The sequence below is a fragment of the Poecilia reticulata genome, linkage group LG10, assembly GCF_000633615.1.
Source record: "Poecilia reticulata strain Guanapo linkage group LG10, Guppy_female_1.0+MT, whole genome shotgun sequence".
Taxonomy (NCBI): Eukaryota; Metazoa; Chordata; class Actinopteri; order Cyprinodontiformes; family Poeciliidae; genus Poecilia; species Poecilia reticulata.
The window spans coordinates 5,241,617-5,256,647 of NC_024340.1; the positions used below are offsets into that span (position 1 = coordinate 5,241,617).

The window sequence follows — 15,031 nt, forward strand, 5'->3', positions numbered from 1 at the left end:
CGGGTGTTATGTTTACGACAGTGTCAAAAAAAAGCGTTACCGTTGTTTGCTCTAGAAATCAGAAATACTTGGTAATATTTAATATTTCTGCAGGGTGTTTTAGGTATTTTCCCGCAGGACGGGTCAAGATGGGCTCATTCGGTAAACTGATTAAAGCCGTCGCTTATTGTTGCACTGATGTAAAAGGAGCCCAGACCAAGAACTGAGTGCATAATTTTCAGTAGCCCCTCATTTCTGATAAAAAAAAAAAAACTCTTGAAATCTTCAAACACGCCGACACAGAGGATGAGCTCATTTTATTCCCATAAGGCATCTCAGCTGTTACATCGCCTGCCTCACAACATCCACGTCGTCTCAGACAGAAAGATAGAAAAATATATGTTACAACGAAGCTTTTCAAAGTGTACATTCTTGAAAGTACTATTGAGTTACAGTTTAATAATGTAGTTATTCCCAGCCTAAAGTGACTGTACAGGACTTTTTTTTTTTTCTTCCAATAATTCAGCCAATCACTGAACAGTCTCTGCTTTTCCACGGCGGTCGGTCGTCGCCGGTTGCAGAAACTCCGTCCAGGACAGGAAACAGTCGGGAAAGAGTCTGGGCAGCAGTGAGACGTGAACTCCAGGCTTTGAGCTCCTGCAGATGTTTCAGTGACATCCTCACTCAGGCCACTCGGAGTCAGAAGAGCCCTTTTTCTTTTTTTAAATGTAATTACTAATTACTACAATTTCTTCTTCTTCTGTCGTTACCAGCATGTGTTTGCGTCGTCGACATCCTGAGATGAGAGCATGCAACTCTTTCACGTTCACAATACTCACCATGATGCGTGTGGAAACGAAAAGAACAAACATTTCACAAGAGAAAASAATGTCAGAGAGAGTTGATATCGCTCAGCAAATTTTTCTTTTTTTTTTTTTGTTTTGTTTTGATGTGCCAAAGAATCGAGGGAAACCAGCAGCAGGTGGTTCTTGAACGCAACAGAAAAGAAAAAAGCAGCGGACTGAGTTAGAAACAAAATGCAATCCTCTCGATTGCATCTCTGTGCTTATTTACATCCAAAGAACAGCAGATGACTGGAATGCAATGTCCTTTTTTTTTTTTTTTTTTTCTTTTTTTCATCCACTTGACTTTCTGACGGCAGCGGTAAATCCCGGACCGCTCGTCGGTCGAGTCGCGTTGCGTGACGGCAGACGTCAGAGGACGTCGCCGCCAATCACGCCGAGTTCTGATAGGCACAAACACGGAGGAGGGCAGCATTGACCTGGAGGATGAAAACAGTTACTGATGATGATGATGTGGTTTTAATGTTGGGATCRTGTTTACCTACATTTCTGGTCATGTGTGATCATTGTTACGCCTCGTTCTCAATGGTCATCACAGGGTTACTGGCACCTGAACACACACACACATAAACACACGTAAAACACTCCAGAAACACAAGTAGAAAAAGTTGCAGAAGTATTCATCCCCCTTGAACTTTTCTACATTTTTCACTTTAAAAAAAAATCAGACAAGCATCATATGATGCATCATTTTTGTGTTGGTTTATAAAAAAAAAATCACAATTTATTGAAATCTTGGGTTGCAACGTCACGAAATGTGGAAGTGTTAAAGGGGTGCAAAGAATACTTTTGCAAAAATTGGTGTCCGTGGCCTTGCCCTTCTTGTCCTTGTCTCCTGCACCTTCACTCTCTGGCCAGGAGGGGGTGCTGGTGAGCAGTCGACTCTGGCTCTCTCGGAGCGGTTTGGACGGGAACTGTCGGCCCTCTGCTGCACTACAAAGACAAAAGAAAAAAACACAAACTAATAAAACTCTGTTTATAATAAAATAGTTCTGAATGCTGGGATGAAACCTAAAGTCAATTTTATTTCATTATTAGTTTTTTTTTTTTCTCTCGCATTTTAAGTGAAACGGTAAAACAGTCACCTTTGGCTGGCTGAGCTGGATCCAGAGGGAGACGACGGCTGCTCAGGGTCCAGATTCACCAGGCAGGTCGGGAATGAGCATCCGTCACCTAAACTGTACAGACAACACAGGAAGAAGAGCTGATACTATACATAAGAATCAAATGATCTATTTTAACTCTGGTCTTATATTTATTACTTTCACCCTCCTGGGCTGAACTTTCAAAATGGCTTATAGGGGCAGCAGCAAGTTTATAGGGAGGCGCCAAAGACTTAGGATTTTTTTTGTAATGAATGTATGCTTTACATTATAACTTATATAAAACTCATGCAATTATACGATGATACAAACACAGACATTTGAAAACTTTGACCTTAAGTTAGATCTTTATGGGACCAACATGGTTTTAAACCTGCTTATGTGTGGGCCAACCTATTAATGTGCTGTAATTTGCATAAGTTAAATGCTTTTTTGTTTTTTTCAGATAGAGCATCATAGCCCTTTCTGATAGGGCACCAAAGCCCCTGACCAGGGGCCCTTATTTTTCTGAATCCGGTCCTGCTCACTGCACAAACACGCATAGTTTACGTTCTCTTCTTATTGCATAAAGAAGGAAAGAGAGAAGCAGACAATAAAAATGTCCAGATTTATATAATAAACAAAATATATTAAGAAAACTCTGAAAAAAGTAGGTAGCATTAATGATAAAAAAAAAAAGTTATTTCTTCCTGCAGCTTACATGTGTACGAACGTAACAACAGAGTTCAGTATTTCATTTGCGGCGTTATATTCACTTCAGCTGTCGAATGCGAGAAGTTCCTGACACACTTAAATCATAGATTTAACAGCCAAAGGGAAATCTAGACCTTCTGAACGTCAGCAGTGATACAATCAGAGTATTTCTCGCTCTGTCAGCAGGAATTAGTGAGATTGTGGAGCTGCAGCCTCTGTATTGATTTACAGCGGTGATGCTGATGCTGATGCTGATGCTGATGCTGATGCGGCCGCAGTGTTCCGCCGGGACCTTCAGTCGTTTGAAGCACTTTGTTAGACAGTAAGTGGCCGGACTCAGATAGCTCCAGGTCGAACACCGACTTCATTCATACATGTATAAATACATCAGTTAGACTGTATATATGTCTGAATTCCTGCAGATTGCTGACATTTAGAGAGCTGCTGTGAAAATGGGAATCTGACAGAGTGAGACTTGATAAAATGCTTTGTGAAAGTATTCTCTCCCCTTTTCATGTTTACGACCACAAACTTCACGGTGTTTTATTGAGACTTAATAAACCAACACACAGTATGTCATTTTTACCAAAATGTTTTTTTTGTTACATATTTGTTAAAACTGTCACCATGTTGTGACTGTATGAGTCAGACAGTTTGATAAAACCCTCCACCTCTTCTACTGAAGAAGTGCACCGCTCCCAGTCAGAAACAAAAAAATCAGAGCCAGGAGGAGGGACTTATCTGTGCCAATCATGCTCGTACACGTGCTGTTAATGTGCTAATGGCGGAGAAACACCTTACTGCTACAGGAAAACTGTTCATCTCCCATCATGCAGCGGGGCTACGTTATGGTGAACCAGCTGTAGCGTAGCAGAGAACAGCTCATACACTAGTGTGATTGCCAGCGCTAAGACCCTGGTCCTGTCTCTGATTGGTTCTTTCTGAGTGGCGGATTTCTGTAGAGAAGTTAGATTTTTTTTCCACACATCATCTGTCTTATATCAAATTGTTATATCATAGTAACAATTTTAATCAATATGTTAAAAAAATTATTTTTATGCAACTTTAAGTGAAAGTAAAATAGCGCCCGCGTCTAAATAAATCTTTTTCCAGACGATAATTTCAAAGCCTGATGTGCAAACTCAAATTCAGCCACAGATTCAAAGGCTGTTGAAGAATTTTTTTTTCTGTTTTTCTATTTTCTATCTGCTCTGATCAACTTGACGCTGCCGCCGCCATGTTTCACCATGACGACGTCGTGTGTAGAGTGCAGTTTTAAATAAAATGCCGACCCCCCCAAATAAAATCCATTGATATCTGCATTTGTTACGTGATAAAATGTGAAAAAGTTCAAGGAGTATAAACCCTTCTGCAGGGCCCTGCTTATATGCTATGACATAAAACAGAGCGTCCACATCTGTACATTATTACACCTCAACGAGGATTATAAGGAAGAACAGGGGCAGCAGGTGCAGGATGAAAAACGCCCCTGACTCGTCTCGTCTGGCAGTTTGTAATGTGCATGCAGAGGCTCTTCACCGGCTGACAGCATAAGCTGCTCCATCTGAACACGAAATCCCCCATCTGCTCATCAAACATGAGCTTGTCTTATGAGATCACTCGGTGGGACGTTCAAGATCGCGCCGGCGGAGCGCAACGGGAGAAAACTTTGATCTGACTGCTGCGCCGAGGCTTCTGTGGAGTCGTGTGACGTTTCTGATGCAGAGGTCGATCTGGAGCGGAGCAGATCAGCAGCCAGACGGAGGGCTGACATAAAACTAAAACTATTAGCAGAGGAATGAGGTCGGGTGATCGGGGCGTTAGAGCTGGAAACAGTCTCCTTAAAGGGGCAGGATTATGCAAAATCAAATTTATATGATGTTGTTCCCTCATCAAAAACACACCTGGAGTGTCGCTTTGATTCTTTCATGCATGTTTGAGAAATCCATTAATCTCCATGGCAACCATACAGCTGTGAAAAATGCAACTATAGTATACATTTTATACTATAGTTCATTCATTTTAATTGTATTAATTTTTTGTATTTGTGTTGTTTACTTTTGTTGTTTGTGTGTTGTGCCATGTGTGTTTATATTATTATCCAGGTTACTTTCACTTTTCTTTAAAATGATGCTGGCCCAGGGCACCAAACAGTCTAGGACCGCCCCTGCACTCACACAGACTTAAAGACAAAAAAAAACAATTCACTAAACAGTCATGGTTTTGTCCTTTGGTTGGAAGCCAGAGTACCCCGAAAAAAAAAAAAAAAAAAAGCATCACAAACATTTTTAAAACCGTTCGGCTTCAGCTGGCTGTGACGGATGAGCTCACCTGGAAAAAACGGGAACAGGCCAGTATTTGGCCTCATCCCCAAACACCTGGAGGAAGTTCTTGGTGAAACCGAGGCTGAAGCCGTTCTTGTCCGTGCCGTGACGAAACACGGGAGCACGCACGGCCTCTGAAACGGCAGACAGACAGACAGACAGACAGAGGAGAAAAGATGAGCAAATGCATCCCGGCTCTGCTCAGACGCCCGACTGACGACGCGACTCCGGGTCAGCAGGGGGAGCCCTAACCCTCGCTCAGTGAAATTCCACTGAACCAAAGCGTCTTTGTTGCGACGTTTTGGTGGTGTGACGTTTTGCCTTTCTGGACGCCGTATCGGTGTCCGTCTCTAAGCGGCGTACGACTCTGAGCCGCGCGTCTTTGCGTGATGCTGCTGTAACACGGTCCTCTGGGTAACCCGCTCTCCTCGACGCGCCGAGACAACGCCTGCCACTGTGCTCTTCTAATGAGAATCGAAAAAAAATAAATATAAATACAGTTTAAAACTCTCCTTCATCTCCGATGCGTCGAGGAGGACGGATGTAACCGGAGGTCCTGGCCAGGGCCGGATTTAGAGGAATGGGGGCCCCTGGCCTGAAGCAGGTTTTGGTGCCCTAGCCCAAAAAATAAAATAAAACTAAAATAAGTTTACTCATGCAGTTCACAAACTGATGGATTCTTGGTTTAAAACGTCCGACTGATTGCTCCGAGTTGGTGTAAAAAGTATGTGCTATATTGTCATACATTTTCTAATATTTTAATGTTTAATTCACAAAAATTTATCAGATTCACCAACATGCTTTTTTCGTCACAAATAGTAGGAGAAAGAAAGCAGTTGATCCGACTTTAAAAAACTGAGTTCATTTGTTGCAAGTAATCAAACTAAGCTTATCCAAATAAATATATTACGTTTATGGAGTTGTCATGTTAACCAGGCGTAAATTAATTAAGTTTAATTAACTTAATTTGATTTCATATGATGAATTTTAATGTTGGAACGACTTTCTCTCTTTTCAATAAACTGTAGCTCGGAGAATAAACAGACGTTCAAATACTTTAGTTATTTTATAAATCACTGAGAGGCTCAGCACTAAAATTCATTAAAGATCTGCTGCTGCTGTCTGAACCCTCCAGACCGTTCAGGTCTTCTGGTTCTGCATCCCCAGAACCAGAAACAAACATAAAGAAGCAGCATTCAGCTTCTATGCACCACAAATCTAGAACAAACTTAAAAACACTAAGATCCTTGAAATCAAGGCTAAAACCCCTTATTTATTTAGAGTTGGTCTTTGATTAATAACTGAATCACTGATTAATGTACTTAACGTATATTTTTTGATTATTCTTGATTTCGATTATGGCATTTGATAAATTAATGTTTGTTTCTGGTTTCATAACTGATTATTGTGTAATGTTTTTATCATACAAAAAAAATTGTGTCCCCCAAAAACCTGGAGCCCTGGGCTACCGCCCCAGTCTGGCCCGGATGGTGGCTGTGGCTGAAAACAAGACACACCCAGCGTGGATCTGTTCTTGCAGACGAGCCAGCAGTGATAAATGAAGAGGGAAGCCAGGCTGACGGAGAACATGGAGGCCGAGAAGAAGAGGAACAGGATGTGGAACTTCGCCTGGGTGTCCGGGAGGCCTTTCTGGGGAGGAAGACGGAGAACGTTACCAGGAACCTGCTGGTTCTGAGGGGCAGAGGACTGGCTGGACCTACGGGAATTAGAGATTTAGTGTCCTACAGAGTCCCTGTGGAAGCCCAGCTCCAAAAGGAAAAACCTTAATTAGGAGATATTATCTTTTTAAATATGAGCAACGAAGCCATAATTAAAAGTGCCGTTATTAAAGATTTCATAGTGATTACACTGTCATGTTAATGAGTCAAAGAGTTCCCATTGAGGAGTTTATATACAACCATGCTCCTTTTTCGGTGTGGAATTAAATAAAACAACTTCACTGAAACATAGAACAAGAATTGGGTAAATAAGTTTGAAATCACAGCRCACTTTTATATTATACATACGGATTCAAATAAATACAAATCCATACCAACGTCAAGCAGAAATGGTAGAGATTTGTGTAACTTCAACTCATCCTGTCGATGCAGAGCTTCATTTTACTCAAGGTATTCAGCAAATGGCTAATTAGCTTAGCATACCTTGTGTTTAGTGCAGCCATCCTGTTAGTTGTTCGCTGGTTAGCATCTAGCAAAAGCTAAAATTAGCTTCAAGCTACCACAGCTTTACCTTTTGGCTAACATTGTGACTGAAGATGTTCGTCATTGTCCTTTATTCTTCAAATTAAGACAAACTACATCAGCATCACTGACCAGTAAGACCAGTGAGGATTAGAGAAGCAATGAGCATCACAGTCTAAGTCACTTTAAACACACGGCATCACTCAGTTCAAGCTAAATAAGGCTGGCATGCAAGCTACTATTTAGCATGTGCTAATTATCCATACGCATGATATTAGTTTTAAATTACTACCTATTTATGTAAAAAATAAATCAACATGTAATATGCTAGTCTTTTTTTTACCACTTCCAAGCTTATTGTTAATAATTATGACTGGCTACTGTTTTAAAACAGTAATTAATAATATAATAATAGACTGTGATATCTAAAGTGTACGTTCATGACTAGAGCTCAGCATCTGAGAGCTTTGACAGTATTTAATAAAAACGATAAGTAATAATTGTGAGATGCAATCTCATAGTTATAGCTTGCTTTATAATTTGTTGTTGTTTTTTTTTATTCCTTTAAATTGGTGTTGAAAATGGGCTTCCATAGAGTTCTTTACACAGCGACAGACAAGTTTGGTTCCCCTGAACAGAATCTGTTTAGCTGTCGAGCAAAACTATGAGCCGTTTCTGACGGGCCGTCCTGCCCTTTGCTGTCAGCTGGAACAGGCACCTCCATCTATTTTCCAGATGGCGTGATGCTCCCTTCCAAACTCTGCAGGTATCCGGTGAAAACCCCCGTCTTCCTCTAGCAGAGAGAAGTTCTCAATGTCACTGACTGCAGCACAGCAACAAACCGCAGCTCAAACAGAAAGCTAAAAAAAAACACAGGCCAAATATTTCAGGGGGAGCTCAAACTTTTGCGTGCCACTGTTTCCAGTTTCTAATTTAGTGCATCGCTAACGAGCTGCGTGGTTCGTACCAGGTACTCTCTCAGACGGAAATGGGCTCTACCTCCAGCCTTGTTGAAAAGATCAAACATCACATTGTGAAACAAAACAACACAGTACACTCTGCTGTTGTTTTATACGTTTTATGGGATGAATGTGCCGATTTGTCTGTACTTACTGTCCAGAACTTGATGAAGTACTGGAGATCTGTGGCGGTAATAAAAAGGCAGTAAAGCAGAGAGTAGGCCAGGAACAGCATGAAGAATTTGTAGTTGGAGAATCCCACACAGTTGTTGACCCTGCAGACAGACGGTGAAGAAAGGTCGTTAGGGTTTACCYGGACGCTTAAACATCCTCGAACGAGACRCTAAGCAACACATTTGTTAGCCTGTCGACGTTTCAGTTTATCCTGCTGGATTATTTGCTGGTTGGAGAGCAAACAAAGTTTCATCTGAACAAACGATTTGATTAAAAACTCAGCAGAGAGCAAATCATGTTCATGTTGAACTCAGCTTGGATTTCTTCCCCTCTGCAGACATTATAATAATAGCAGCGTGTTTACAAAAGTATCGATACGCCTTTTCCACATTTTGTCTGGTCGCACTCACAAGACACGTCAAGTTTCTTGCCACAGATTCTCATTTGGATTTAGGTGTGGACTTTGACTGGGCCGTTCTGTGGCTTTATGACCGGTGTTGTTGTCCTGCTGCTTGTTTGCTTCCAGGGTCGCCCTGCGTTTTGCTCCATCTTTACTCCTTTCAACTCTGAGGAAACGTTTTTACCACAAGTTTTCAAATTTGGGGATGTTGTGTTCATGTTTCAGTGTTTTTGGCCAAAATGTTATTTTCTGAACACAATTTCTTCTTCTTCTTCCACATGTTTCCCCCACTTGTGTGACTAGTTGAAAACTGTGATTCTTGTGACTGTCTTCTTGCTAAATGTGAGATTTTTGTGGCTCTGTTACCTTTTCACAACTTGTGGAGTTGTTTTTTTTCTCTCTAACAAATCTTTAAGAAGAGCTGGATTTACATTGGAGTGAAATTATTAGCCTCCATTTTGGTTTAATGTTGTTTAATGGTGTCAGAGAACAGGGTGTTGGATATWAAAGAACATCACAATTTAGAATTTTATGTGTAAAGAAAAAAAAAGGAATARTGCATCTTTTCCTCACAAATTACAGCTATGTACTATTTTGTGATTTTCTTTCACATTAAAAACCAACAAGATATATTGAAGTTTGCAGTTGCCAGTGGCGCCCACAATTGATGGGCGAGGGGGGACCATGGCCCCTTCTTGAAAAATGTCGGCCACCCYGCTGGTATTAATAAAAATTTGACAGTATTATTARATACTGTCAAATCGGCACAGTTATAATTGACTAGTTTTTGGAAAATATGGGGGAAAAAATATATGGATTTTGGACTGAAGCAAATGTTCTGATAGGGCGAAGACAAGGAGAATTAGGAAGTAGCAGTATAAGGAGATCGAATACCTGCAGGTGTCTCAATTTAGCCAAAATACGACATGAGCAATTATGCTGTGGTAAAATGAAAACGAAACATAAAACCCGACAAATAAATCCATAAAATAAAAAATATAACTGTATATGTGTACACATACATTTATACATAGTTTTTTATTCTTTTGTTTTTAGCCTTCCCTCCCTAAAAATTTTTCTGGCTTGGTCTCATCACCCTTATAAAACATTTCCTAGAGCCGCCACTGGCAGTTGCCATGTGACAAACTGTGGAAAAGCTCCAGGGGTGTGAACACTTTCACAAGGCTCTGCGTTCRCCGTTACGGAAAGCCCCTGCTAGTCCAAACGCAAACGGAAAGTGACGTTCAATAAATAGTTTTGTTTACATAGGCRTCGGGGCGACGGCGCGGTACGTACCAGGGGCAGTGGTGATCCATCTTCAGGATGCATCTGCAACACAGCACGAGTCGACATCAGTGTAATTAAATTRGACTCCTCCTGTCAGCATGCTATCGCGCTATATTGTTATATGATCTGTGCTGCAGAGGTGCGGGGGAGGCGTACTTATCGCAGACTGAACAATGGTGGCATCGATCAGGCTTCAGCAGATGGCAGCGGTCACAGAAACGAATCGCTGAGGAGACACAGTCAGTTCAATCACTCAGTAATCAGCCGCCGCCGCCTCTCTTAGCACTTGACCCAAAGAGGCTGAGCCGGGCCAGGCTGCGTATTTTTTTGGCAGTAACGGAACCCCGTAAGGCTCATTCGTGGAGCGTGTCGTTACCTCCGGAGTTGGTGCGCGTGTAGATGGGCAGATCCTTGGCTATTCTCCTCAGGATCTCCTGCTGGGACTCTCCGCGATCTTCGCGCTCCAGCAGCTCCTTGTCAGAGTGGGACAGCTGAAACTACGTGGGGCAGAGGGGAGAGACAAAGCTCAGCTCTCTGACCCGCTTGTGCCACAAGCGCAGCGTCAGCTGGACATTACTGACAAGAAAAAGATATATGTGACTGAACAGTGGAAGCAAAGAACCGAGATGATAATAACAGGAGAGAATTCTTTAAGATGGGCGAAACCTCCACTGATCGATCAATTACGTCTCATAAAGAAGAATCTCATATGTGAGCCGAGGCAGCGGTGGGATGTGTTCATGTGCTCACTCTGCGGTCAAAATCACAGCCATTAAAGTGCAGCAGCTTCAGGCGCTCCTAMCAGGAAGCATTATTGGTCTAAACTGAGCGCTCAATCACATGAGAGCGGGGGGGGCTGTAGCCGCTTCCTGCAGCGTTTCATCATCCCGACCGGACGCACTCACCTCCTTCAGGGGGTTCATGGGTTTGGTGAAGATGGTCTGCCAGTACGCCCACACGAACATGATGAAGATGGCATGGTAGGCCAGCAGGTAGACGACTGAAAGCAGACCGACAGGAACAACAGTCTGTCTGTGTGTGTGTGTGTGTGTGTGTGGCCGTGTTCACAGTGGGAATTTCTACAGTGTTGCCACATCTTCTGCTTCATGAGAGAAACCTCAGTTATTACACAGTTATTAGCATTCAATGCCTGGTATTCATGGTTTACTGTAGAACTCAGCCGTACCACTTATAGATGGCTAAAAGATAGGTTATATATTACCCATGCAGCTATAAATCCTTTATAAATCATTAATGACTGTTTATTATGCCTTATTTAAGGGTGAGAAGGAGAGTATAAGTTAAAGAATTATGTTTACAAGGTAATCCAAAATGTTTAACAACTCTATATAGATTATATTAGTGAACTGACTTTGCTCACTATTACCTTGGCAAGAAACAGGTAGATTTTGTCTCCTTCTCACCTTTAATTAATGCAAAATAGGTATGTATTAATGGTTTATAAAGTGTTTAGAGATTAATTAATAACATACCTAAAAACTATTTAAAAGCCATCTATTATTGTCAAGCCAACTCAGCATTCGATAAAAGAATTACTTCAGTTGATAATATAAACAGCTTTCAGATGTTTTTTGGGGAGATTTATTTTTTTATTTTTTTTATTTTTTGCAGTGATTTGACCATAGTTTAATTATTGTATTTATAATAGTATGGAACTAAATTGGGGCCAAAAACTTTGCTCTCTTTTTTTTTTTTATTTTGCTTAAAAAAAATTCAAACCAAAAAAAAGTATCTTAAACTTAAATAAGACTTAAGTTTAAGTTCTAAATTTGAAAAGTAGTTTTGAACTTCTTTTCCCCCACTTTGTTATTTAGTTYGATTCTTTTTCTGTTTCAAAATAATTTCTCAGCAACAAGTTCTTTCAATTTCAAACAAATTAAAATTGGGTGCAAACTTTATGGCCCCAATTTAGCTCRATACAGGTCAGAAGGTTAAGTATGCTGAATAAACTGGTTATATAAGGGGGAAAAGAAACATCTGAAAGCCAAGCTGAAAAACAAATGTTCAGAATAGCCAGAATTTTTATACAGCTGTTCGGCCTCTTCACCGTATTTAAAAAGTAAAATTATGGCAACCACAGCTGCCGTATTTTACTGTAAATTAGAGACATTTTTTTTGTTAGTTTTTTACAGGGTACCATCTGGTGTTGAATTCCAATCAAACCTTCAATCAAATCAGAATTATAGTTTGAGCAAAACTAATCAAATTAGCAGTAACAAAATAGGGAGATTTTTTTTAAAGATGTTTCAAAGATACATGTTGTTTTTTTTTAGTGCATGTTGCCGTTTGTTCTATGAAGTTCTCACAAAAATCTCTGTAACATGACAAAATAAGGAAATGTCCACAGGGTGTGAATACTTTGGGAAGGCATCATCATACCTAAAGCTTTATTGTGACTAAACGCCCGAAAAAAGAAAACAGGTGATCCAACCTAAATATGTTGCAATAACTGGTCACAAGTGACAAAATTAAGTCAAGCCAAGTCAATTTATGAAATTGTCAATGTAAATAAAATACGTTTGRTAAATTTAATTCAATTAGCTGTGACCAAATACCACGTTATATTTGAAGCTGGAGCTCCGCTCTCAATTTTTCGACTGGGAGAATATTGTCTTGTAGATCTCTTACCCTTCTCTCCTGTGTCCTCGATGGATTCTGGAAAACAAACCATTAAAAAAAGACAGTCAGCATGAGGAAATATGCAGTGGGTGAGCGCAGCGCTGCTGGAGGAAAAGTCAAGCATTTTGACTTCAGAGCGGTGGAAGTGAATAAACGCTGAGCTGGTGGAGCCTTCGGTTCCTGAGCTCAGTATGGTCAGACACAAAATCAATATGCAACATGCTGGTCAGTTCGACTCACTGAGTCTCTCGGAAAATGTGCCTCTAATATCATTCCTTTAGAAAACCCRGCAGACGCGCRAACGCCTCGTTTGGTGGAGAGCTGTAGGAGGAATGGTGAACGCAGTTAATCGAGTACATCGKCGGCCCTCTGCAGCCAAYGTGGAAACGAAAGAAAACGTGTGTGAGKCTAACGSGGTCAATATCATCWAAAATCAACTCTTTTTAGCTTTAAATCACATTATAATRTTATTCCCCCATCAAAAATATACCTGGAATGTTTTGTTTCTTTCATGCTTGTTTGAGAAAGCCTTTAATCTCCATGGCTACCACTCAGCTGTGCAAAACGCCTGGTTAGACCTAGCCCCGCCTTTGAAGACAAAGCTCCTCCTCCTTCAGAGCTTCCCTCTCAACAGAGCAGCCCTCTCACGCGACTCCTGCACTCAGCTYCTTCAGACTAGCCAGCAGCAGTTAGCAAACACCTGATGGAACTTCACATCTCATTATAGGAGCTACTTCTCAATGCAACACCGGTAAAAACRCTTCTTAAAGGGTTAATAGAGGAGTTAAGCTGTGACCCTGCGGGCGGAGTTTCAGAACGAGCAGAAGCATCTTAAAGAGACAGAGGCCCAATCTCAAGGTGTTAAATTACAAAGCCAAATTTCATTTAGGCAATATTTKAGATAGTATTTTTATAACAATCGAAGTTAATATACTTGATTGTGCTATAAAGTGGCACCATGTGCCTGGAAAACATACAATGCCACAATCCTTTAAAGGCATGTTATATTGACATGTCTGTAAAAGCGATASAAATACATTCTGGGTTTTTTATTTTATCTCCGACAACCAAATTTCCACCTGATGTAGGTGCTCGGTTCAAAGGCTGATGCTGTTTGGTATCGTTTGACGGAAAATGGGTCAACCGCAGATTTATGGAGGCGAGTTATGCAAACCAGACAATGGGATTAAGTGATCGGAGGAGCATCAGCTGATGATACTTTCACACAACCGACYCTGTGTGTCCTGTCTKCTGCTGAGTGAGACGGGGGGCCCCGGAGCAGCTGCTTGTTGTGTGACCTGAATGCATCACAATTTCAGTCTTGTGACGAGGCATGCGAAGGAAACGCGGTTTACAGAAGAAAAAAATGAAAAAAAAACAAAGCCTGCTGATGGAGGGTTTATTTTGGATTTCCCTCCAGCGCTCATTGATCTGTCATAAAGGGTTGATTCTGTGAAGAAGGTTAATATTTCGGGAACAAGCTGTCGGAACATCCTCTCCTCTCTCATTAGACCGTCTCCATTTCATCCCCTCCACCCCACTTTTTTTTTTTTTTTTTTGACTTTCCTTCCACGCGCTCTGACTTCTTGCTGCCAAATGGAGCGCGAGCGAGACATCCTAGAAAACCATCACTATCCGGGACAACCCAGTAAACTCAGGAAGCCCGGTACGAGCGGGCGCGCGCGCAGGAAAGCCATTAGGGGTCCGGCTTTTTGCCAGCAGATAATGCTGATTGTGTCTGTGCTGGTGGATATAAATTTGGACGGTGGGTGCGGGGTGAGCACACGAGCCTGAAGCTTTCACTGTAAGACTTTAAGCTGGTGATGATGAAGTGGCAGAGGGAGAATCAGATGGTCTAATCCGTTTCTTATATCCTGTCACGCTGCACCGGTCGACAAAGTGCGCCTCACTGGTTTATTGTCCTGCGGYCTGTGTTTTTACAACAGCATGTAAAAACTGCAGATGCTAGCACATGACTGTCATCACGTAATGAAGGCGGTAATYGAATGTTGGGGCTTTTTAGCTAACATTAAGCACTACTAATGTAACTATTAATCGAAAGCACGCTGTTCAATAACCGTTAAAATCTTTAGAAAGTAAAATAAATATCACCACGCTCGCTTTGATCATTGGCGGGGAAAGCTAACGAGTCTTCCTGTTCCACGTTAGGCTGAGCGATGAATTGATTTTATTGATTAATCAAATTTTTGTTGTTTGAAGATTATTTTTTTTCTTATTGGGGAAAAATCTGGATTTTTWTTTTTTTTTTCCACCATTGAAATTCTTGGGCTTCCATAATCAAGAATGACGTCAGCAAACCCAGAACCGCCATCTTGTTTTACAGATTCTATGTTTATTTGGACTTGAATATTAGGGTCAGGCTAAGATTTTCTTTCTTTCTTTCTTTC

At 41.2% G+C, this 15,031-nt stretch overlaps 1 protein-coding gene across 5 annotated transcripts in view; it reads right to left on the bottom strand.

Moving 5' to 3' along the window:
- Positions 1–269: 269 nt before the first annotated feature.
- Positions 270–15,031, bottom strand: part of zdhhc2 (zDHHC palmitoyltransferase 2) — a 17,229-nt gene continuing 2,467 nt past the window's right edge. The window contains exons 2-14 of one of the 5 annotated variants that reach the window (XM_008419691.2): positions 12,633–12,659; positions 10,889–10,983; positions 10,360–10,480; positions 10,140–10,209; positions 9,993–10,025; positions 8,277–8,397; positions 8,131–8,169; positions 6,480–6,612; positions 4,970–5,096; positions 1,928–2,020; positions 1,684–1,775; positions 1,328–1,392; positions 270–1,261 (exon numbers count right to left, since the gene is read on the bottom strand). In XM_008419691.2, coding sequence (XP_008417913.1) covers positions 1,352–1,392; positions 1,684–1,775; positions 1,928–2,020; positions 4,970–5,096; positions 6,480–6,612; positions 8,131–8,169; positions 8,277–8,397; positions 9,993–10,025; positions 10,140–10,209; positions 10,360–10,480; positions 10,889–10,983; positions 12,633–12,659 — 992 coding nt within the window. In that variant the 3' untranslated portion in view covers positions 270–1,261; positions 1,328–1,351. Of the gene's footprint in view, positions 1,262–1,327; positions 1,393–1,629; positions 1,776–1,927; positions 2,021–4,969; positions 5,097–6,479; positions 6,613–8,130; positions 8,170–8,276; positions 8,398–9,992; positions 10,026–10,139; positions 10,210–10,359; positions 10,481–10,888; positions 10,984–12,632; positions 12,660–15,031 lie in introns of all 5 variants that reach the window. The other 4 variants (XM_017307197.1, XM_008419690.2, XM_008419692.2 and 1 more) reach the window with 4 other exon arrangements.